Here is a 26,569-nt window from a genome sequence, read left to right on the forward strand (position 1 = left end):
CAGACTGTGGCATTTTCTGGCCTCTAAAGTTTGGTAGTATAAACATTAAAATATAATCTACAATAATATTGCATATATGAATATATTTAATTGCTTCTGCTAAATCTAAACAAATACTCTTTCTCAGACAAACAGCACTGAAGTCATTATATACTATTATTGTTATATATTATTATACATTATATTATATTTTTATAAATATATTATTATACATTATATATTATTTTTATATATTATTTTAAACATTTGGCACAGTTATTTTTTAGTACATAAATTAGTTCAGTGATGTACAAAATGTTTGTAGGTATAGAACATTAATTAAATGCTGATAAAAACACCTGAAAGAAAGGTCTGTAATAAAACATTTGCATATGCTGCATGTCTCCTGTTGTATCCAGTCAGCTAAGCATGGGACAAGTGGGCATCCAGCTGATGTCTTTTCTGGAGTTTTTTGAAAGACTACAGTCATGATTTTGTTGTGTTTATGAACTGAGAATGTGTCTTTAGGCCTTATTTGTGATTACAATGGCACTGCTTGCAGCACAATTGCTTTACTTTTTCTTTTGTTTTAACAGGTTCTCAGGAATGACAATGATTGCCAGTGTTTAAAAATTCTTCGGCGTCAGGTATGTGCTAAAATGAAGCACATAGCTGCAGCATATAGCCACGAGAAGCTGCAGTCATAATGTCTTACAACACAAGATGTAACATCTGCTTATAATATTACAGAGATGTCTATCTGGATGGGATGGGACTAAACTGAACAGACCACCCTTGAGTTTCTGGGTAGATGGGGGTGGTATTTTGGACTAGAAATTTCCAGGGTGGGAAGAAAGAAAAATACTGATATTGCTGATCCAGAAAGAAATTAAAATACTCTGTACCACTAATAAAGGATAGAGTTGCAACAGCCCCCTTGTAAAACTAATACAATCCTAACAGAGTTACCATAATATGTGTTTAAATTACATGAAAAAGGTTTTGCTGGGAAAGGGCTTGTAGCAGGATTTCATACAGGTCTCCTGCTCACTGATTTGTAACAACAGTACCTTTTCCTCTTAAATATTCAATATTCACTATTTGCAAGTTTAACTTGGCCTTGTGTATGTAACGTGGCTTAGGTGACGTCTGTATGAACTCGAACTCATGAATGTCTCAGCGTCCCAGTTTACACTGTGACCCATATACTGCTTTATAAACATGACGAACACCATCTGCTTCAGAAACGCACATGCTTGCAATGGGGCAAAAGCATGTATCGGAGAGTTTCAAACTTTTTATGACATTTGGGCTTCAGTATTAAATCCACTGATGCAGATAATTGTTTCTGACCTCATTTAACTTTTACTGCTAATTCCGATTGGTCAGAAGGTGTTAGGAATAGTTTTCCATCACATCATAGCTTACACGTTTATTATAATTATTCCACTTATTCTAATATACAATCTTTTCCATAGAAACAACTTGCACACTAAGTTGTATGGGAAAAGCTCAATATAAACAAGTCAAATGTGTGTAATTATTTTACCAAGCAGCCTTTATGTATGCTTTAATTTTTTTTTTTTTGACTGAGCCTCTAATTTTAGTGCTTTGTAACAGTCGAGGGCAAAGTTAAGTTGCTCCTGTATAGTTTTCCAACATGGTGAAGTCTTCTGGAAAGTGATTTTACAATTTGGAGGTCCTTGGTAGTATGACAAACTGCATTTTCTTTTTGAGAGAGAGAGAGAGAGAGAGAGAGAGAGAGAGAGAGAGAGAGAGAGAGAGAGAGAGAGAGAGAGAGAGAGAGAAAGAGAGAGAGAGAGAGAGAAACAGAATTACAGCCACTCTTTTTGAGCAAAATATCTATCCATGCTTCTATCCATCTATCCATCCACCCAACCACCCATGCATCAGTCCATCTTCTATAATGTTTATCCTACACAGTGTCACAGCCAAACTTGCCAAGCAATGCAGAGGGATACCGACCTATCACAGGGCATAAACACAACTATCAGCTTTTAGTGCCTGGCTATAAACTGGGTGAAGAAACTGGAATACCTAAAGAAAACCCCGAAAGCACATAGAGAACATGCAAACAACGCAGACTCATGGTGCACACACAACTAGTTTTAAACTAGAGAGAATAGCAGCAGTCGGTCTCTATTCTACAAGGTGTCCCAGAGGTCTACAAACATCAGAGAAATTAACACCTCTTTGCAAAATGTATTTGTTGTATGAAATATTCTTTACCTCTCTCACTCTCTCCCACTCACAATTGAAAGGTGGTAACACATCTGGTGTTATGCATATAATTGTTCATCGCAGCCTTGCAACAGCTTTCCTCTGTTTTCTAAACAATATAAACTAAGAAGACAATATAAACACGAAAAACTCCCCAATGTATACATATTTTTGGGATTTCTTATAAAAGGGTTCTTACCATGCAGAACATTTCAAGCTCCTTTATATTATGCGAATCAACTTTTGAATGTAGTCTTCAGATTTTCAATTCAGTTCAAATAAATAGACTGCAAGTAATTCATTTTCAGTCAATCATTGTGACTAAAAAAAAATACAACAGCAGGAGCCAAAGCCTCCTGTCACTACCTACCCTCTGTTTTCCCTTAATTAATATATTTAGTGCTGATTGCTAAAACTGTAAGCCTTTTGAACTGATGAAATGCATGAACACACAAGACTCTGAAAGGTGAACCGGGTCTAGTTTTACCTTTATCCATAAGCCTTAGAGGTGACACAGGACCTGCCCTGCTGCAAATGTAATTGTTTTCAACTGGTTTGTTCTGATTAACATGATAATCAGAACTCCGAGACACACCATAGCATTTTAAAACAATGTAATGCTGATTAAACATTCTAAAGACACAGACATTCGGATTCTGAATGTGTATAAAACAAAATACTCTGCAAAGGTCAATGGCAAACATGCAGTATCAATGGGGTCAAACATCTGCAAGAGCCCCAGCGCCTGTCTGTTTACCCCTCACATTCAGAGCACCTTTAAAATTAGTTTTTAACGCATATAGTAGAATTTATAGGTTTTCTTTGCAGTTTAATGTTTTATTTCTATGTCTATTTTACCGTTATATACTGATTCATGTTAGTATTCTTGTTGGAATATTATTTGGTATATTTTAACATGTTTTGCTGCAGTTGGGCTTTTAAACCTTGACATTTGTGGCTCTTATTAACTCTGAACACCTGCCCTTTTAAACATCTCTAAGGGCCTTGAGCAGGGTATTAATTTCCAACACTCTGGTGTTTGACTGAGGTTGCTTTGGCTTTTGTCTCCCCACTCTGGTGGAGAGGATGAACTGCATCCAGAAACACTTATTCGTGGATTATTCTACGTGCTCGCTCTCTCTCTCTCTCTCTCTCTCTCTCTCTCTATATATATATAATATATATATATATATATATATATATATATATATATATATATATATATATATATATACATACATCAGTGGGGGGCTGTCAGGGCCAACAAAGCCTTCTCTGCTGGCTTAAACACTATCAGAAGCACTGACCTACATTTACAACTTAAATTCTAATATTTGTTCAATAAAATTTATTCCCAACAGTTTATTCTCTTCATTTTGTAGCGTTTCTCTTGGCTGCACTGCTTCCAGTATGTTTATGTGGATGTTAGATTTTTTGTCCAATCAGATTTTAAGCCTCTGTGTGCTGCCATGTGAATCTAATCTGCCCAGGGCCTTCAAAGTCTGTTCTGCTGGCTTTTTCCATAGTCTCCTCAAAAAGATTTTTCAGATTTCATATTCACCTCACAGAAAAGCATCAGCATTTTTCCATCCTCTGATTGGTTGGTCAGAGGGAAACTGTTACAGCCAAGTTCTACTGGCAAAACAGGTCTGTAGCTCTGCACACATTAATACATCAGAGTTATAATTTTTTATGCCTACGGAGGAAGAAAAATTTATTTGGTCTCGGACATTCTTAAAAATACATTTTGAAGAAAAGCTAGACATCGTGAGGACATGTCGGCCAACCCCCCGAAGCTAACTAGCTTATCCAGGAAAGGGTTTGTTTGCCGCTTCCAGACCAGTGAATACGAGCCGTACCACTGGATTACAGCCTCTGAGGAGCGGTGCAAATTATGAGTCTGCATCTCTGGTGAGTAGGTTGTATTTTATTTACATTTTTTATGTTTTTGTCATGTTATTAGACAAATATTGGTTCTGAACTGCTCCAGATGATATATATGTGTGTGTATATATATATATATATATATATATATATATATATATATATATATACAGTGAGGAAAATAAGTATTTGAACACCCTGCTATTTTGCAAGTTCTCCCACTTAGAAATCATGGAGGGGTCTGAAATTGTCATCGTAGGTGCATGTCCACTGTGAGAGACATAATCTAAAAAAAAAAATCCAGAAATCACAATGTATGATTTTTAAACTATTTATTTGTATGATACAGCTGCAAATAAGTATTTGAACACCTGAGAAAGTCAATGTTAATATTTGGTACAGTAGCCTTTGTTTGCAATTACAGAGGTCAAATGTTTCCTGTAGTTTTTCACCAAGTTTGCACACACTGCAGGAGGGATTTTTGCCCACTCCTCCACACAGATCTTCTCTAGATCAGTCAGGTTTCTGGCCTGTCGCTGAGAAACACGGAGTTTGAGCTCCCTCCAAAGATTCTCTATTGGGTTTAGGTCTGGAGACTGGCTAGGCCACGCCAGAACCTTGATATGCTTCTTACAGAGCCACTCCTTGGTTATCGTGGCTGTGTGCTTCGGGTCATTGTCATGTTGGAAGACCCAGCCTCGACCCATCTTCAATGCTCTAACTGAGGGAAGGAGGTTGTTCCCCAAAATCTCGCAATACATGGCCCCGGTCATCCTCTCCTAAATACAGTGCAGTCGCCCTGTCCCATGTGCAGAAAAACACCCCCAAAGCATGATGCTACCACCCCCATGCTTTACAGTAGGGATGGTGTTCTTGGGATGGTACTCATCATTCTTCTTCCTCCAAACACATTTAGTGGAATTATGACCCAAAAGTTCTATTTTGGTCTCATCTGACCACATGACTTTCTCCCATGACTCCTCTGGATCATCCAAATGGTCATTGGCAAACTTAAGACGTGCCTGGACATGTGCTGGTTTAAGCAGGGGAACCTTCCGTGCCATGCATGATTTCAAACCATGACGTCTTAGTGTATTACCAACAGTAACCTTGGAAACGGTGGTCCCAGCTCATTTCAGGTCATTGACCAGCTCCTCCCGTGTAGTTCTGGGCTGATTTCTCACCTTCCTTAGGATCATTGAGACCCCACGAGGTGAAATCTTGCATGAAGCCCCAGTCCGAGGGAGATTGACAGTCATGTTTAGCTTCTTCCATTTTCTAATGATTGCTCCAACAGTGGATCTTTTTTCACCAAGCTGCTTGGCAACTTCCCCGTAGCCCTTTTCAGCCTTGTGGAGGTGTACAATTTTGTCTCTAGTGTCTTTGGACAGCTCTTTGGTCTTGGCCATGTTAGTAGTTGGATTCTTACTGATTGTATGGGGTGGACAGGTGTCTTTATGCAGCTAACGACCTCAAACAGGTGCATCTAATTTAGGATAATAAATGTAGTGGAGGTGGACATTTTAAAGGCAGACTAACAGGTCTTTGAGGTTCAGAATTCTAGCTGATAGACAGGTGTTCAAATACTTATTTGCAGCTGTATCATACAAATAAATAGTTAAAAAATCATACATTGTGATTTCTGGATTTTTTTTTTTTAGATTATGTCTCTCACAGTGGACATGCACCTACGATGACAATTTCAGACCCCTCCATGATTTCTAAGTGGGAGAACTTGCAAAATAGCAGGGTGTTCAAATACTTATTTTCCTCACTGTATATATATATATATATATATATATATATATATATATATATATATATATATATATATATATATATATATATATATATAGTCTCAGATTTATTAATGTGTGCAGCGCGTTACAGATGTGTTTTGCCAGTCAAACTTGGCTGTAACAGTTTCCCTCTGACCAACCAATCAGAGGACGGAAAAGTGCTGACGCTATTCTATGAGGCAAATTTGAAATCTGATTGGTTAAAGAAACAGAGCTATTTCTTAAGGAGACTATGGTAAAATGGCCAGCAGTACTGACTTTAAAGGCCCTGGGTAGATTAGACTGACATGACAGCTCATAGAAAAATCTGATTGGACAAAGAATTTAACATCCACATACACGTACTGGAAGCAGCCAAGAGAAACACTATGAAATGAAGATAATAAACTGTTGGGAATAAATTGATAACATTTTATGGAACAAATATTAGAATTTAGGTTGTAAATGTAGGTCAGTGCTTATGATAATGTGTAGGCCAGCAGAGAAGGCTTTGCCTGCCCTGACCCCGTGCCACTGATTGGAGACTGCAGTGTCTGTTTGCCTGCCCTAACCCCTGCCACTGATTGGACACTGCAGTGTCTGTTTTCCTGCCCTGACCCCCTGCCACTGACTGGACACTGCAGTGTCCGTGTACGCTTGAGGTGGAATATAAACGGTACTGACTATGACCGAACTGAATTCCTGAGGTAGATAAACTGGTTTTAAACAGTCCACCATTGTTCCTGTCCCGAAGAAACCCCAGCCCACCTGCTTTAACGATTATCGCCCTTTACCCTTGACCTCAGTAGTGATGAAGTGCTTCGAGAGACTGGTCAGAGACTTCATCACTGCATCACTACCAGACACACTGGACCCATTACAGTTTGCGTACCATCAGAACCACTCTACTGAGGAAGCCATTGCTCATCTCCTCCACACCACGATGAGCCACCTGGACCAAAGAAACGGGAAATCAAGCAAAGATGTTGTCCGTGGACTACAGTTCAGCATTTAACACCATAATTCCCTCCACAGTCACCTCTAAGTTGGAGGTCCTGGGACTCAGCCAGCTGCTGTGTCAATGGTTTTCTAACTTCCTGACAGACAGACAGACAGACAGACAGACAGACAGACAGACAGACAGACAGACAGACAGACAGACAGACAGACAGACCACAAGCCGTACGGGTGGGAAAACACACCTCATCCACCCCCACCCTCAGTACTGGCGCCCCCCAGGGTTGTGTTCTGAGCCCCCTGCTTTACTCAATGTACACATATGACTGTGTGGCCACATCCAACTCCACCACCATCATCAAGTTTGCTGACGACACTGTTGTGGTGGGTCTGATCTCCAACAACGATGTGACGGCCTACCTACAGGAGGTTAAAAACCTGGAGAGATGGTGCCAGGAGAACAACTTTCTCCTGAACGTCAGCAAGACTAAGGAGTTGATCGTGGACTTCAGCACAAAGCGGGAGCTGTCATACCAAACGTTAAACATCAGCGGGACTCCAGAGAGTGGACAGTTTCCGGTACCTTGGTGTTCACATCACACAGGATCTGTCTTGGTCCTGTCACACCCTGGTGAAGAAGGCCACCTGTTCTGTACCATCTGAGACGCTTAAGGGACTTTAAACTACCCCTTTCAGGTGCTAAAGACTTTCTACACCTGCACCATTGAGAGCGTTCTGACGGGTAGCATCACTTCCTGGTTTGGGAACAGCACCATGCAGGACAGACGAGCCCTCCAGAGGGTGGTGCGTTCAGCTGAACGTACCATCCACACTGAGCTCCCTGACCTGCAGGACATCTACAGCATGCGGTGCCGGACCAGAGCCAGGAAGATTATGAAGGACCTCAGCCATCCCAACAATGAACTCTTTTCTCTGTTGCGTTCAGGGAAACGCTTCCGCTCCCTGAAAGCGAACACAGAGAGAATGAGGAGGAGCTTCTTCCCGCAGGCCATTCGGTGTTAAAACCAGGAAACACCCAGGATCTAAAAACTGGCCCATTCTCTCCATCACACTTCTTCTCTGTACATATCTCATATCTTTTATATCTTTATATTCTTATATTTTATTTTATATAGTTTTTTATACTTTATACTCTATTTATCTGCCTTCTCTACTTTTTCTCCATCCTATTAACTGATGCCGGACCATCGTATAAAGCATTTCACTGCATGTCGTACCCTGTATGTATGTGTATGTGATGAATAACATTTGATTGATTGATTGATTGATTGATTGATTGATTGATTGATTGATTGATTGACTGTATATACAAGCAATATATATATATTCTCTTTTGCCTCATAAATCTTTTAAATACAAATTATTTCATAGACATTTATTTGTTTTAATTTGAATTTTTAAAGTTAAATTCTTAGGTTTACATTTATATATAATTGTAATGTATTTAATTTCACTGAAAAAAAGTAACAATCCACTTTTAATTTTAAGTCAGTATTAATATACACTGTATGACCTGTATTTACTCAATGTTTGTGGATTTATTTATAAGCTATTTGCTGTTAAAATAACCTTCACTACATATCTTGGAAAGCTCTCTATTAGATTTTGGATCATGTTTGTGGGATTTGTGTGGCCACAGGAACAATGGTGAGGTCAGGCATTAATGTCAAGAAGTCCTGGGATGCAGTCAGTATTCCAGGTTATTCCAAAGTGTTCAGTTAAGGTCAGGGCTCTGTGCAGGACACTCAAGTTCTTCCACATAAACCTGGCAAATCATGTCCATGCAGAGCTTTGTGCACGCTTTGTGCACGGGGGAATAGGACAGTCACTGTCATTTTAGTACAGGAAAATTAACAAAGATATTCTAAACAATTTCTTCCAACCTTGTGGCAATCAAAAATTAATTAAATTATTATAACAACCTGAATTGTTCGCTGCGTGTCAGAGAGCCTGGTTTTCCCCTGGTCATGGCTCTAGATATTCATTCTCACTCAGTCTAGTTTCTTCTACTTGTGTTTTTTGTACCCCATGCAGAGACTCTGTCACTTCTCTTTTTGTTTGACATTTCTTTATAAAGTCTTTTCTAAACAATGCTAATTCTAATGTCAGAGTGTCTAGTAGTCATATTACATTTGTGTAGTTTCCCCTAATGCTCTTGCGTTCTGACCTTGACCTATGAATTTGCTTTTGTTAATCCTGGCTGCCTGTTCACCTGTTCACACTATCACAGTGATTCTTGGAAAAGTCTAAATAAAGACATTTACACTCTCCCCCCTGGGGTAACGGATATATGTGGGTGAATGTCAGCATTTTGGATTGCATTTTATGCATTTTATGCATCTTTTGCAGCCTTGCAACATTATATATGATTGTGAAATTGCCTCTTGCTTTGTTAAATAAATAATCTGTTCTTGTCATTGTACATAACACATACCCAGAAAAATTGAGAAATTAAACATTCAGATTCAGCTGCAGATGGACAAAAAAAAGTTTATCCAAAATACTTAAAATGGACAAAAATATTTGCTGCCCATCATTGATTATTACATATTTAATACAAATCAGACTTTTTATAAAAAAAAATTATTTGAAATAATATTTGAAATAATGAAACCTATGAAAATTGCATGGACAAAAAATATTAAACAATTAACCTATTACATTTCATAAAATAGATTAGGACAGAGGTAATTACTGCAAACAAGTTAATTCTGCAGCTCTCAATTACACACTTGCATCTGCAAATAGGTAGTTTGTGCCACTCTTCATGAACAAACTGCCCCAGCTGTTTCAGGCCCAAGAGCTGTTTTCTCCATACTGAATCTTTCCATAGATGTTTAATAGGATTCAGATTAGGGCTTATAAAAGCCTACTTCAAAAAAGACCAGTGTTATATCAATTCCGCTGTGCTTTTCAGCTATATTTTTGGGGTCATTATCCTGTTGGAGAATGCAGGAGCTGAGACGTTGTGTTTCTGACACTGAGCTGAAGACAAGGGTTATGTTTCATGGGTTTATGTTTATCGCAATAGGTTTCAATAAAGAATGGCTTGGTATTCTTCAGATTTTCTTGTGCCCTGTACAGAATCAAAGCTCCCCCATGTCAGTTTCAGCAAAGCAGCTGTAAAACATAATCAAGCCTCCTCTATGTTTCACAGAAGGTATCTTATATTTTATTTGAAAAAAATGATGGTCACCATGCAACAAATGTGCCATTTTTGTTTCATCTCTCTTAAGGACATTCTCCCAGCAGCATTTTGGCATGTCAACCTGCATTTAAGTAAATTTTAGAAAACAATTAGTTAACCTATTACAAATTAAAAAAAAAAAACTGTAAGTTAAATATTTATATGTATTTTCTACGGGTACCAACAGATTTGTCCACGTCTGTAAATGCCTACTTGCAAAAATGAAGTGTAATCTATTAGTGTAAAAACCAAGATCAAGATCTGTGGATTGTAATATCAGCATTAGGCCACTGGAGTGCAGTCAAAATACAGTTTTGGAATAAAAAGATTTTATCCTCGTTTATTATTTCATTATTAGTAGAATTATTGTATATTATTACTGTTTTTTGCAGCTTTTTTTATTGAATATGCTCAGTGCTTCCTGCTCTTGACTCATGTTGCATAACAGTTAATTACCCAGTTAACTTATGATTATTACACAAGCCTAATCAGTCTATTAAAACTCCGTTTCTATATTGCTTGCCAGAATTTTATACTGTATGTAATCTGGTGATTGTAGGACAATTTAGCTTTTGGAACTTGTAACAAAAAGCCAACGTAATTTTATTGCATCTTAGAAAACATCTGTCCATCAATTCAAAAAGGTTTCACTTATGACATTGTCTAGATACACTATATAGAAGTATTATAACTCCTGACTTTCCCAACAATATGTGAGTCTTTGCCAAACTGTTACAACAGACTTGGAGACACTCACTTTCATAGGATGTCTTTGGATGCAATATCATTAAATGTTGCTTTCATTTCAACAAGGAGACACAAACCTGTTCCAACATGACAATGCCCCTGTGGCTTCCACGGGTTGTGGAATATCTTGAATGGCCTGTAGAGATTTAATCCTTCAATCCTATTGAACACATTTGGGATCTCTGACTACACCACAGGCCTCCTAACCCTGCATCAGTACCTGACATTACTAACGCCGTTGTGACGGAATGAGCACAAATCTACACAAGCACACTCTAAAATCTAATAGAATATCTTTTCAGCAGAATGGATTTTTTTTATAACAGTAAAAATAGTCCACAAACATTTGCCATATAGACTATGCAGCAGGGTTGAAGACATTTAGCAAAGAATTACCTTTAGCAACTAGTTTCTAGTTTCATTTGTAATTCTCTTTTTAATTTTTTTCTTAAAAGCTTGTACTGTAATGAATAAAAGAAATGGCAAATAAACTAATGAAGAAATCTAATTTTCCAAGCGTCTTTTTCTTTGCTGCAGTAACAGAGAATTTTCCCCCTGTGGGACAAATAAAAGTATATCTTATCTTAACACTGTGGCAACTTTGCTATGATAAATCTGGTACATTCTTTGTAAATTAAATATAAACCACTTATTTATATATATAAAAAAAAAATATATAAATATATATATATATATATATATAAACAGCAATACTGCATTTTAGGGTAATTGACATCATGTCCATAAATGAACACAGAGAAAATGATCTAGGACATTCACAAAATTGACAAGTATATTATATAGCCACTTATTACTGAAGTAAGATGAAATATTAAAGCAAGATATATATACAATTATTCAAACTCTTTACTGTACTTGTACTGTAGTTTTTGATTGACAGTGCTGATACGAAGAACGCATGTGCGAGGATTCATTATCTAAAAGAAATGAGTGAAAGGTTAGTTTACATAAGTGATAGAGGTGTTAAATAAGATCCCTAAGTGCCTAAACAAAGACAATACCTAACATAAGAAAATGTTCAAACCTAAGTGCATGAATAATAATATAAAGCTTAAAAAGTAAGAAAAATGGGCACATGGCTGTTTAAAATGAAGATCGAGTGAGGAGTAGAGAAACTGAAATTGTAAGATTGTGGGAAATAATAGTATAAGGTGCCTGAGCAGTGTGCAATGTGTAGTTTTGATGTAGATAATGTAGTGCATTATAGTGTGGTGTCCTGAAATGGAAAGACATTTTATGTGAACTGGAAGTCAATAGTAAGGTCGTATGGGAGAACTGCAGACATGAGAGTGAGTGCATATTGTGTGTGTGTGTGTGTGTGTGTGTGTGTGTGTGTGTGAGAGAGAGAGAGAGAGAGAGAGAGAGAGAGAGAGAGAGAGAGAGAGAGAGAGAGAGAGAGAAAGAGAGAAGGGAGAGAGAGAGAAGGGGAGTGGTGACACATAGACCGGGTGTTTCCTCGCTACTCAGGTGGAACAGGTAGCTGGCGGTTTCGTCTGTACACAGCATGTTGTGTCATGCACACACTAAAGTCAGCACAAACCTGCTTCTCAATGTGACAGGTGCAAAAGGTACACTGATTTTCCCACCACACTTTACTTGAAAACTGGATTAACCTCTTACGGAAAAAGCACATGAACTTAAGTGTCACTATTATTATTTGATCACTAACTAAAACTCCATGTGTATGCTTTCAGACTGGGAAACACACAACTAAAACAACTAAGGTTGTTGCATTCCAGCTCTGTTTGCAATATGCCTTTGTTGACTTTTCCGCACTTGTTTCCCATGGTTTAGACCTCGCCTGTTTAAGAGCTGTTAAATTGCTTTCATTGCTCAAGTGAAGTTTATTTGATAAAAGCTTGGAAATCTGGAGAGTGAATCAATAGAACTGCAAACCTAAAACGCAGAAGTTACCCAGAAGTAATCTAAAGTGATTTTCATATGGGAAATAAAAGCAAACAATGGTGGTTGAAACTGTTGAATGCATAAATGTAAACAAGGGAAGATTTACAAAGGGAACGAACCTATTTGATATTTGTGATGGAAAAAAGATTTGGCACATTAGAATTTTTTTTTTATGTAGCTGACTACCTCATCAATCCATGACAGCTGACTTAATAATGTTTATTGTTAGCTAGATACAGTAACAAAACGCCTTACTAGCCACATAGTCACTTAGAAAACCAGCTTGTTATCTACAACCCCAATTTTAAAAAAGTTGGGACACTGTGCAAAATATAAATAAAAACAGAATGCAATGATTTGTAAATCCATATTCTATTCACAATAAAACAAAAAAAAAAGAAACATATAAAATATTTTAATTGAGAACATATACCATTGTAAGGAAAAATAAGGCCACATTTACCACTGTGTAGCATCATGTCTTCTGTCTGTATACATCTGGGAACTGAGGAGAACAGTTGCTGAAGTTTTGCTGAAGTTTGAATGTTGCACCATATGTGTCTGATACAGAAGTCTATTTGCTCAAAAGTTCTCCTCTTTAGTCCGAAGGAAGTGGTGTCCATGGTTTCCAAAAAGAAATAAAAAATTTCGATCTGTCTGACCACAGAAGTTTTCCACTTTGCCTCAGTACATTTTAAATGAGCTTTGGCCCAACGAGGATGGTAGCATTTCTGAGTCATGTTCACGCATGCTGTGTTTTTTGCAGAGATTTAACCTGCATTTGTGGATGACATGGCAAACTGTGTTCACAGACAATGATTTCTGGAGGTGTTAATGAGCACATGCAGTGATTTCCATTACAGAATCATGACTTTCTAATGCAGTGCCACCTGAGGGCATCCAATATTGATTTTCGCCGTTGTCCCCTGTGCACATAAATTTCTCCAGATTCTTTAAAACTTTTGTTAATATTAAGTACTGTAAATGATGAGATATTCAACTGCTTTGCCATTTTATGTTGAGGAACATTATTCTGAAATTGTTCCACAATTTGTAGACACAATCTTTCACAGATTGTTGAAGCGCTGCACATTTTTACTGCTGAGGGACCAGGCCTCTCTATAGATACACTATTTATACCCAATCATCTTACTGACTTGTTGTCAATTAACCTAATTAGTTGCAAAAAACTGTTTAATTTTAATAACACTTACATTTTCGAGACTTTATTTGCCCCATCCAAACTTTTTTGAGACCTGTTGCAGACATTAAATTCAAAATTACTTAATTTTTTTAGTACATTTCCTCAGTTGAAACATTTGATATGTTTTTCCAGCAGGATGAATTTCCTACAATTCATTAGATTTGTGTGTTTTTTACCTGTTTGTATTTAACAACAAATTTAAAGCAGAAAAGTGAAAGACCAATATGAACTCATCAAAAAGGTAGTTCATTGCAATTCCAATATAACTGCACTAGGGCAGGAGTGGATGTAGATTAATAAGAGTGATCTCCAACCAGCTGTTTTGGTGCTGACCTGGGGTTTTATTGTTATGTTCGCACCTGCCCTCGGTAACCTTTCGAGAGCAAGCACACTTTTCTTTCTTTCTTCTGATTTCTGTTTATTGTTAACACTGGGAGACCGTTGCCATTTCAAACTAATAATACGCAGACAATACTGTTGTGTGCATTTTTTTAACCTATTAGATGAAAGCAACAAAAGATTATCATGTCTGATAGAGGTCCACATGGTCTAACACAGGAAGCCTGATTGTTACCACAGGAAGTTTCTGGCCTTTAGTTTCCTTAAGAGCTCATGAGCAGAAGACACAACAGTGGCAAATGTGGTTTCAAATGTGAAATCAGTGTCTGGAGGAGTAACACCGCAGATAAATATATATTTTACAAACGACTAGTGAAGGATTTTTTTATTTATTAGAGTCCACTATAAAGAAATAGTTCACTAATATTTTACACACTAAACATTATAGGGATAACACATACCCAGTGACAAATTTATGAGAAAACAATTATTACTGTCTGGTTTGAAATAAATACTGTATATGGTTTCACACACAGGATATTGGACCAAATATTCCATTACATTTTTCCAAAAATGTGGCCTAGAAAATCTTTTCTTCCTTTTTAGTCTTTCTTTGCCACAATGATCTGAATAATCCTTTCCTAGAACAAATATTATTCCATAAAAACATTTATATTTTGAATGTTTAGAAGAACTGTGTATATCAAATTTCTCAAACAACTAATTAATACACTGTTTTTAATAATAAGATTCAAGATAAATGTAAAATACTGCATGTAAGCTATGAAATTTGTTTTTTTTTTGCACTCTATTTGAAGTGGTTTTGGTGAACTTTCTTTCAGTATATAAGGAGAAAACATTTGCTGTGCAAATGAGTCATATTAGATGGCACCTGTCCCCTTACACTCTGTAGCTGCAGTAGCATAAATGTTGGGTGAAAGTCAGGACCATCTGTTAGAAGAAGTTAAATATGTTATATATAAGCTTCTTTGTGATTAGAAGAATGTGCTGAATTTTCACAATTTTATCATTTTGCGCTTCACCGGATACTGAATGTATAGCTTTAGCTGACATCACTGGTGATACAGAATATGTAAATAAATCAAATACACAAACACCCACACCTGCACACACCCTGCACTTGTGTTTATTGCTGCAGCTGAAGCTCATGTTGTTTCAACTAGCATTTAGGCCTCTCATTTCGAAACCAACAAGACACATTATTATGTGTTTCCTTAATCTTTCATGTAGGCTACTCAAGAAGAATAATATGCCATTTATATTGACATTATCCTCATGTAAAGTTCTGTTTATATTACAATTGGATGGGGAAATATAATAGGTGCAAAATCATTAAACTTCCAGATTCCTTGCTAGTTTAGTGGTCATAATGATTAAATGACAGACGCGCTCAAATTACAAGGAAGTTTTGTAGCGTGATCGAAGACAATATGGTCATCACTTTGGTCTACAAAGACTTCGGTTTTCCTAAAACAGAAGAAGCGGCAAAGTTCATGAACTTACACTGTCATGCTCTGCACTGCATGAAAGTTTCTATTATCCTTAACCATACGGCAATTTTTTTTTGCATATTTCATTCTTTGTGTTGTATATATGTTGTGTTAATTATATCGTTTCCATGACTTGACAAGTCACTGCCTTTACTGGTTATATATAGTCTTTTTTTTTATATAAAGTAATCAGTTATAGTCACTTCATAATTATATACAGTCAACCCCTGATAATTTACGGTTCAGAACTCACGGCTCGGAAAAATTGCGGACCCTCTTTTGGAACCTAACTAACAGCAAGTTGCAGATTATCTTAAAATTCGCAGGAATTTGCAGCAGGACTGAATGTTCAGGAACGTTAGGAATTGCATTTTAAACTATGTTTTTACTAACAAATTTCATCGAAAATTCTAAAACACATTATTGTATTAAAGTAACATAATGTCTAGATGAATTCACTAAGGTACCATAGGGGCTGCGGGGGTGCGTCCAAAATTGGGAGATTTTCTGAACTCGCGTAACCCCCGCGAGTTCCGGGGGACCACTGTATATAAAATTAAGTGTTAGCTGTTTGTGGTATGGAGGATGTTTGTAGAGTAAGGAAGACAAGCGTGCATGACTAAAGTCACTTTAGAATCTCCCGGTGTAAGAATGCAAGAAGCATTGTAGTTTTACTGAAATAAGCAGCAGTTCAAACTGCATACCATACCATACTTAGGATTATGTTACTAGAGATTAAAGTAGGTGGTGTATAGTTTGGCTTGAAGACAGTAGTGTCAGATTTAGCATACAACTTCAAGGCATGTTTGTATTTCTGTAGTGCAGAGCAAGTTTGCTAGTTATTCTAGGACTTTTCATCAATGTGTGGCAAAGAGCCACCTATACTATATAACAAATATATATATATATATATATATATATATATATATATATATATATATATATATATATATATATATATATACTATATAACAAAAGACACACTGACACAGCAGATGTCCTAGCACAGATTCTTGACCATGGTCTGTCAGTAATCTTTAAGTGCCATCTACTCGCTACTATGTGCTTCACATGAAACTCTTCAAAAAATCGAGGTAAACCAAAAAGGTCATTGTATCTGAGAGTTCCCAATGGATAGCAGTGCACAGAGAGGCATGTACTGTACAATAATCATTCGGAAGATTTTGAAAGTTGTGGCCAGAAAAGTATGAAATGATTTTACATAATGTTTCATCATTCATGTGTTTTGAAAAACATGCTTTATCTTGGTCACGCACATGGTAAATCCTGGGAATACTGGACATGTGGTGAAAATAAACACTGGATAGGACACCATTGCATGACAGGGCAAACTCATTCACAGCTATGAGGAATTTAATGTTAGCTGTTAGCTATTTCGCATTCATGAGTAACATATGGCAGGAAGGAAAAGGTTACCAAGGGCAGGTGTCAACACAATAATTTTATCAACACCAAAACAACTGGTTAGAGATCACTATCCAGTGGCGTAGGTCATCTAAATCCATGTCCACTTCACAGCTAGAGCGTTTAGATTTAAAATAGCAATGAACTAACTTTTTAGTGAGTTCATAATGGTCTTTTTTTTCTTACATAAACATGTAGCAAATGCTTTTCTGGTTTGCTCAAATTTGTGCAAAGTGACCAAAAGTCCAAGTCCAATGCAGAAATGGTCTGTTGATTAGGCCAGCCATGCCATGTAAGAAGTGAAATAAAGGGAAAAAATATCTATTTAAACAACAAAACCGTCTATTTAAACTTTTTCGTTGTATTCCAAATTGTAAAAAATGTTTTATTATAATTATAGAAAATATAAATGAATTTGACTGTACAGCATGCTTTGTGTGACACATATACAGCGAGACAGTGTTGGCACGTGACAAGGGGAAGTTTTGCTGTTTGGAAATAATGCAAGTTGTCATTATGAAACATAACATTCTTCATCTTTCTCAAAATGTGACTACGTGGATTTTTACTTCACCCAACCTGGACTTTTGGCCCACGGACCTTAAGTATGATTTTAGGCCCCTAACAGGAAGAAGTTTGTGCACCTCATGTGCTCTTGACCAATAGATTGGGGAACCGGAACTATCAGTGTAAAAAAATTCTAACTGCATGTCCCTGACATTGGCAGGTAAAGTTTGATGGTTCCTCATGGAAGGTAAGAGCTGGGTCAGGTGTGCTGATGCGGTGTACAGCTGAGAGCTGTTGAATATGTAGCTGACAAGAGACAGCGTGGAACAGAATGGCGGCGGGTAGATAGTCTGGAGCCGCTCTCCATGCTCTGCTCACAACACGAGTCCTGAGCTCAGCCCGCAGCTCGTGCCTCCTCCTTCTGTGCATGGAGTTTCTGATCACATGACCGAAAGTGGCCGATTTGGGCTCGCGCATAGGGAGAGAGTGTTTCCCCTGAAAATCAGGCTGCATTTCCTTCCAAATTCATTTTTTTCCCAGCAACTTTTAATGACATTTCCTTTCGGGTTAATTGCATAGCTTTCTTACATTTTCTTTTCACATTTTCGTTATACTGGAAGAGTTTTTTTTGGCGCACGAAGTTTAATAAGCGGCCGACATGGAAATTGGGAAGCTGGGAAGCAGCGGCGGTAAAGCCACACAACGGAGAGCTTATTCAATTCTCTAAGTCGGAAAGCAAGAGATTCTGGAGGGCAGACGAGCTGGATTTTGACGACTTCCTTAGGACCTTCTCGCTCCTGTTTGCTCTCCCGAATTTCTGATTCAAAGTTGAGGGGGGAAAATGGCGGCCGATTCCGTGCAGGTAAGAAAACTTACAATTTCTGTCGCTGGACCCACGGAGTTTCTTATTAGCTGCGTGTATTCACGTTTTTAAAACTTTTATTTCATGGGGAAGGGTTTTATATAGGTTTTCTTTGGGTGGTCGGTTTCAGATTAATTACAAGACGTTTCCCAATGGAACTGAAGGCCTATAGGAAATAAGTGCCGAATCCCAAATTGCACAATGTACCCTACCCAAGTCTTCTACACAGGGTATGCTTAATGGCGCCGTGCAGCCTATAGAGCACACTACTAATCCAGCAGAAAGACACTTTAGGACTCAACCAATCAGCTAGAAATCCAACTGTTGATTCGGGTTTGGGATAATTCCTTTTTTTCAGGTTCAGTCTGCGGGATGAAGAATTGTGTATAATTTTATTTATTATTCATATAATTAAGTTTGCTTAATTACTCGGTTTTCATTCAGATATTATTGGAGTAAGGAGTAAAAAAAAAAAAAAAAAAACCAGTTGTAGCCTAAATCTGGTATAAGACCCAGTCTAACCCAGAACACTGATTTTTTTTCCTGCTCTGTTGGACGGATTCACATTAAATACTAAAATGTATTTTTTGACAATAGAGAAAAATCATCTAATCTCTAGTCAGAGGAAAATGTTAGTATTCGGGGGATTTTGACAGCAGAGCTCCACGCTGTCCCACCCATGAGCTGTACTGTGTGATTCTTTATGGCTGAGGTAATGTTAATGCTCCAAAGCCATGGACACACACACACACACACACACACCCCAAGGTTTCTGTACTTTAATCATATTCACCCACATTTACCTCTACAAATTTTCATGTATTTCCAACCCATAACACTTAATAAGAGTTGCCAAGTGAACACATATTAAACAACTTCGACTTCCTTAATGCATGTCTGAAGTACAATTTTAAAACTAACCAGTAATAAATAATCAAAAATAGAATTCTGAATATTTGAACAAACATGCTGTAAGATTAAAAATGAATAAAATGTTAAGGTTTTCAAGAAGTGAAGTCCAGATTTTATGGCCGCTCTAAAGCCTAATTGTTCCCCAGTGATATTACTGTATAACAGTGTAACTGAGCTGAGCACATCACCCTGTTCAGCAGTAATATTATTAGACAATGGGGAAACATCATATAAAAATAATATCCTGTCCAAAATCAGTCCCAGAAACCTACAGGGATTAAGAGGCTGTGTAATGTGAGACCTGGTGTGTGTGTGTGTGTGTGTGTGTGTGTGTGTGTGTGTGTGTGTGTGTGTGCATATGTGTGTGTGTCAGAATTCTCCCACTTTGTGCTTTGGTGTATGTATGTACATTACGTTAGTAAGCCTTGTGGTGGGGGAACTCAAGTCCAGAGCTATTATTAGCAGCGTATCCTGTAGAACATCACAGTGCCAGTTCCCCTCGAAGCTACTGAACAATGATAGAATACAAGAAAAACTCAGCTGAGCGATTCATTGTGCTAAAAACAAATTTACTGTGATGGAGCTGCATTCGGATTCAAATCAGGATGTAGAATATTGGACCAAAATCAGATATCTAGTTTGGTACTAACACTTTATTAGTGCAGTTGTACTTTTGGTATTTTTTTTTAAGGTGCCAAAATCTTTAACTAATATCAGCCAATATACAGGGGGTCCAAAAAATCTGAGAAAAGTGTCATTTATAGTATATATGGGCTTATTTTAATGTTAAGAATTTATTCAAACAAATGAAGGTAATGTACAATATAGACCATGGTAATTCCTTTGTATGAAAAAAGGACATGGGAGTGTTCTCCTTTCCATTGAAACACAGGTCAAGTGGGTTTGATTCAACATAGATCATCACTTGTGGAGTTCACGCCTAATCTAATGCATGTTTATCATTCATGCTAATCTTTCTTGAAACTACTTTTCCTCCAGGTTTTTTTTTTTTTTTTTTTTTTTGGAGAAGATAATTGTAATGAAAGAATTTTCACTTGCAGCCTCAGACTTTTGGACAACGCTGTTACAGTTAAAGCAGAAACAGATGCTACAGGTTTTGTTTAAACAGGCCTTTAGTGATTTGATATACGATATGGAACTCAAACATAACGACCATGTGTAAAGATAGGTGCTATTAACGATGACTACATTTAAGACCCGTCAATAAACATAAACCCTTTCAACCCTCAAACAAGCATAGGTTGTGCGGAAATAGGGCGTGCTGATATTGGATTTCTAACTTTGTATTTGTTTGAGATTTTATCCTGTTATTTTAGTATTATGAATTTGTATTGAATTAAATGTTGGGCGATATCCTAAATGATGCTACAATGCACCTTTGTGTTAACAAATGTGGTTCATTTTTGTATCTGTTGTATCATTTTCTTCATGTAACTCTATCTCAGTAAACACAACTGGGTTTTCTATCACTCTACAAAGTGATCTAGCACACAATGCTCACGTTCTGGCTCTCAGCAAACCCAGCTAGCAGGTCAGAACAGTAGAGGATTTGCATAGGTCAAAAATAGTAACGTGTTTATATAATGGGGACTTCTGTTATCAGCAGTTTTACCCTCTACAGTAACATTAAAGTTTTTTCTAATTGATGACACAATAGATAAGTCATCATACAGTCACAGGCACTCACACTGGAACATTTCCTCTTCAGGTGCTCACTCATGTAAAGCATGCTGTTGCGTCAGGCTTAGTTATGTTTGCACAGACTGTACTGAATTTCACGGATTTCCCAAACGCTGGTTTTCTGCAGCATCTTGATTTTGTTCCATGCTTTTTATGCAGTGTGGAGCAAACTATTAAGTAGGGATCACAGTCTAGGAAAGTTTAAGGCGTATTGATAGAAGTGTACTGAACCAGTCACTGAAACGATATTACCGGTTTCATATTGCTTTAACTATTGGGTTTGTTGAATTGTTGAAATGTTTGATAGTTTCTGAAATAATTAGCCTTTTTTTTTTTTTTTTTTTCTTAATACCAGTTGTCACTCAACAACACTGTAGAATACAGAGATGCATCAACCACGGGATGTCAGTGGACCAGTATGAAAATGGTAAAATGAGCTTTAGTATTTATATTTTAGTTTTAGTTTTATAAAAATGTACTGCATCCTGTCATTTTGTGTTACTTGTTAAAAATATCATATTTGAACTGTTTTCTTGCATATTGAAACATTTTCCATCATATTGCTCTGTCATGATTTCTGTCTCCTTCGTAACATTGAACTTTCAGACTGCTTGTTCTTATGATGAGGAATGTAAGCTACTATAAATGTATATATTCATTGGATTGCAATGCCAATGTTTTTTTTCTAGACTTCAGTAAGAAGAATCTGCCCTTTTTTAAGGACTATTTATTTTTTCTTTTTGTTTGTTGATTGTTATTAATTTTTACACTGTACACTGTTAACAGTGCCTCAAGGCACAATGTCAACTGGCTGATGCCAGAGATACTAAAAATTGTGCCGTATCCTGTTCATAGTCAGTTATTTCATTATGGAGGTACATTTGACACTAAATTCAGCTGATTGATTTCTATGTGCTGCAACTATTGTTTGTGTTTGTCTTATTTTGGTTGTGTAAGAATGTGTAAAGAGTGTTTTCTTTAGTCTAAAAGGCCAGTTTATACTTGACACATAAAGCTGCAGTAATATGAGCAGCATTGTTCACATTCTTGATATTAGACTTTATGTTCAACTAGAGGTTAGAAATTGGCATCTACTAAACAGCACATTTTAAACCGAACATCCTGTCTGTCTGGTTTTCATGCAGAACTGTAATGCTTAGCTTTTTCATGCACAGCAATTAACCACAAAAGAAAAACCAGTTAGTGCTCAATAACTGTTTAAAACAGTACATAAGTAGGCGTTTTGAGACGCAAGTCAGACACGGTGAGACATTTTGCCCCCAATATTTACAATGGTGATGCACCATTTGGACGACGTTTACAAAAGACACGCCAAACAACCACAGGCCATGCATGGTGCCATTTTGTGTACTCATACATTCAGTTAGATGCAAACATTAGCCAGTCTCTAGAGCAGGGGTCGCCGGCTGGCGGACTCCGGTCCGAATCTGGACCGCAAGATGCGTCTGGCCGGACCACAAAGCCTTTTTTGACATAATGAAATATGCCGTACGCAATTTTCTAATAAAATCTAATTTATATCAGACACATCAAGATCAGTTTAGGGCTACTACAGTTACAGTGCTCACTGTTGCTACGATCAGACGTGCAGTTGCGCGTGCAGGCAGTTGCAGTTGCGCGTGCAGTGACCGATGCGCAAACAGATGAAACTTTCAGTGAGTGAAAAACAATGGCATTCTCAAAAATAAGGAAAGTTAATGCTGAAAACCGAGTTTTTCGAGATGCTTCAATCTTTCAGTTCAACCAAACCGACGATTTTATTTCGTTTTCATTTGAGGTTGTTTACATTTTTATGGATTTAAAGGTACAAATGAACAGAGAAAAGGTTTTCTTGCACTTTTCCCCAACACTGCCACTTTATTTTTTGCCGGCTTGTGTTTCTGAATGATATTACTGATTATGTTTTACCATTGCAACCCAAAGCATAGAAGAGACTTTGGAAAAATTACCTGAAATAACCTTCATCACTGTATATTTAATTAAAGGCCAATGAAATCAAATTTTTATTTGAACACATTAGTTTTGTTAGAAAACAAGAAATATAGTAGTTTCCTTTGATGGCAGGCAAAGGACCAAAATCCTGAAATGAATCAAATTCACAGGTAGTTATAGTGAGCGGTAACACGAGCTCTGTGCAATAGGACTGGCGAGAGTCACTAAAGTAATACTTTATATCTTAGTATTATGTAATTAGATTAGAACACAGTGCTACCAAAGCCATGCAGGAGTTCTGAAACCTCAACAGAAGGTTTCACTGTATTCTTTGCAAGAATCATAAAAACCGGGTACAAGAGTAGCATGATGGACAATTACATGTAGGCTGAAATAATCTTGCCGGCAGGATTCCTGGCAGATGTGCGTAGACTAACCTCTAAGGTGTATTCTCTGAAGCTCATTCTAATAATAGGAACAGCAACTGGGATTAGGTTGTAGGGAGGTGCTGATTTAGCATGAACTGTATTCACTTAACCTTATTATTGTGGACCATTTACAGTATTATCAGTGCAAGTACATGTATGGTTGAAAAAGGTTTCCATACACCTAGGTCTAATCCAGTTTCCAAGCACGTGTTAAGTCAACTAGCGGATCTCCTTTATTTCCATACAAGGTCATGTCGTGTAGCTAAGGAATGCTGTATTTGTGATGGTTGTGGTAATATTTGGTGAATTGAAATGCTTGAGATAGCTCAAAATCTATAAGCTTTTCACAACAAACTTTTGCTAGAGAATTGTGCCCATTCTGAACTAGTGTATCTAAGTCAGAATTGTGGTTCTCCTTGCTCCAACATGCTTTTTCAGTCCACACATTTTCTATAGAGTTTAGATCAGGGCTTTGTGGTGTGAACTCATTAGCTGATGCCTCAAGATTTTGCATTAGCATTTCTAGATAATATTTCCTTATTATTTGTTTCCTTTGAAGTTGGACCGATCCCATTTCCATGTAAACACCAACGCAATATCCCCATGGCTCACAACTAAGATGGGTTTCTTTGGATTAAAAGCTTTACCCTTATTTCTCCACACGCAAACAGTGCAATTATTTTGCTTTATTTGACATTTTTATGTGGCTGTTCACCCACAAAGTTCAGTCTGGCTTTTTAAAGCATTGGCGATGTTGGACTCTCCAAATTGTGATTGTGCATCCTTTGGTACCTGATGTCTTAAATTCCACTAACAGTTCCTTGTTGAATCTTTCAGGCCAACGTTAAGTATGTTTGTGGGAATACAGATGTGAATTTCTAATTCATTTCTAATGAATCAGCTCTGATGTCAGCAGAGGTCCTTACTGATTTGCCTAAAGAAAGGTACGGTCGAAGGAAATGGATAAAGTTGTGGAAAAACCGTGATTTATGCACATTATTAGTCTCAACTGGAACTTTTAATGTCTTGTGTGGCGTCTCACTTATTTATTCTTCTCCTGAGTTGTTTGTCAGGAATTATGATATGAATATGCAATATTGACACGTGTTTAGAGTTCACTGCGAGTCCACACAAGCTCCGTGTTAGCCTTCACATCGTTCCCACCCTCACTTCACTCATCTACATGAGCGTGTGCTGTCATTCGTGAGCTTACCCTCAGAGCATGACGTGTACGTTCAGAGCCCCTAATCCACGTTTAGCCGTTTTCCATGCCAGTGCTGGTGTCAGTTCTTCAACTGCTGGGTTTTTCTATCACAATTAATATAGAAAAATCTGAGAGTTCAATATTTGAGCTGAACAAATGTATCTTCCTCTGACCTGCTTTACATAGTCAGATAAAAAAAAAAAACAACAAACATAAAAAAGAAAAAACACACAGCCTTTTATCTGTGCTATAATAATTCGATTTCTGAAGGACTGATTCAACCAATAAGGAATAAGGAGAAAGGTATTTTTATACCACTCATTCAAAAACTTCAGCAGTCTGAGTATATAATAGTATTGAGGCACCAGGCAGGTTCCTAAAAAGAAAAAGTTTTACTGTTCCCCAAACTCACGCCAGCACGATGTCAGTGGAAAGATGGTAACTGCTTCATTCGTGTTTCGTTCTCGCATGAGGGAGAACAAGAAGCCGCACTATAAATCTGCTGCATTTAAAATGTTTTCATACGTCTTGCCTCGCTCTCGTTGTGGCCCTGTAAAAAGAAAATAGGTGGCGTCGGACCCACTTCCACCATCATTTCCTCTAGTCCCTTATATAGTGGCAGAAGGTCTAGTCCACTAGACTGGAGTTATAATATCAAAGCTGTTTCAGAAAGATGAGTGGTGAAACAAAATATCCTGAATGACCTTTGCACCATTGTATGCTTTTGCTAGCATTAATCAGTTTAGAGAGTAAACATCTATGTGCCAGTGTGTTTTGTAGAGCACCTGCTATCAGACCTGTGGGAATTAGCTGCACAATGAGGCTGTGTCTCTCGACAGTGTGTGCATTCGTCCTTATTGGGAGTAAATAATGAATATTCCGATGGATACAATAATGTCTATGCCGCTATTTTACTAAAAAATTCAGGCAACACCCCTTAAAAATTTTTTTAATAAAAAATAAGTGCCAAAATTTATGAGCTAATATGAGAACCTTTTGGGTATGATTCAAAAAGACATATGTTTTGAACTAAAACTAAACAAAGAAAACGCCAAACATGCATTGGGGTATGGTGGGGGAATTGTCATGCTATGGGGCTGCTTTTCTTCAGCTGGGACTGGGGTTGTAATCAAAATGGAGATAAACACAGAAAGCTTTAAATACTCATCTGTTTTATAAATAAATAAATAAAAATCATGTTCCAGCCTCATAACAACCCAAAGCGCAAATCCAAGTCATCAAAGGGCTGCCTTCAGAAGATGATGATCAATGTTTGAAAAGGCCCAGTCGGAGCTTAGAGTAATAGCCTATCGAAAGTTTGTGTAAGGATTTGGAGAGGACTGGGTACATAATTCAATAGATCTGGAGCATTGCTACAAAACAGAATGCTGTCAGATATTTAAAAAAAAAAATGACTGAGCTTGCCAAATCAAAACGATTTTAAAGCTGGTAAGCTCTTATCTAAAAAGACCGAAAGCTTTATTACAAACAGAAGGTGCTTTAACAGAGTATTAGTCAAAGGGTGTGCAAACTTATGCACTTATACGTACCTCGTTATCGTTTTCTTCATCAAACCTTTTTTTGTTTGTTACTTTTTCACTGTCTGAAAGTGATTATTTATTTATTTTAATACAAAAACTGCAGTTTGAACAGGGGCATGTAGACATTTTAGATTTACTGTATCGACTATGCATACTGCAACAGCATCACTTTAGAACATATTTTGTCTTGGTAAACATGTGCACAGGACAAGAACCGTAAACAAGCACTAATGAAGTGCAACATGATGAATATACCAGTCAG

General features: G+C 37.3%; 2 protein-coding genes across 5 annotated transcripts in view; both read left to right on the plus strand.

Annotated features, from left to right (window-relative positions):
* The window catches only part of lrrc8c (leucine rich repeat containing 8 VRAC subunit C), a 182,906-nt gene that overhangs the window by 78,544 nt on the left and 77,793 nt on the right, over positions 1-26,569 (plus strand). The window lies entirely within an intron of this gene.
* The window catches only part of pkn2b (protein kinase N2b), a 49,348-nt gene continuing 40,624 nt past the window's right edge, over positions 17,846-26,569 (plus strand). The window contains exons 1-2 of one of the 4 annotated variants that reach the window (XM_083568933.1): positions 17,846-18,568; positions 21,537-21,608. In XM_083568933.1, the coding sequence (XP_083425059.1) occupies positions 18,548-18,568; positions 21,537-21,608 (93 nt within the window). In that variant the 5' untranslated portion in view covers positions 17,846-18,547. The remainder of the gene's footprint in view (positions 18,569-21,536; positions 21,609-26,569) is intronic. The other 3 variants (XM_083568932.1, XM_083568935.1, XM_083568934.1) reach the window with 3 other exon arrangements.

Source organism: Silurus aristotelis (assembly GCF_946808225.1).
Source record: "Silurus aristotelis genome assembly, chromosome: 2".
NCBI classification, from domain to species: Eukaryota; Metazoa; Chordata; class Actinopteri; order Siluriformes; family Siluridae; genus Silurus; species Silurus aristotelis.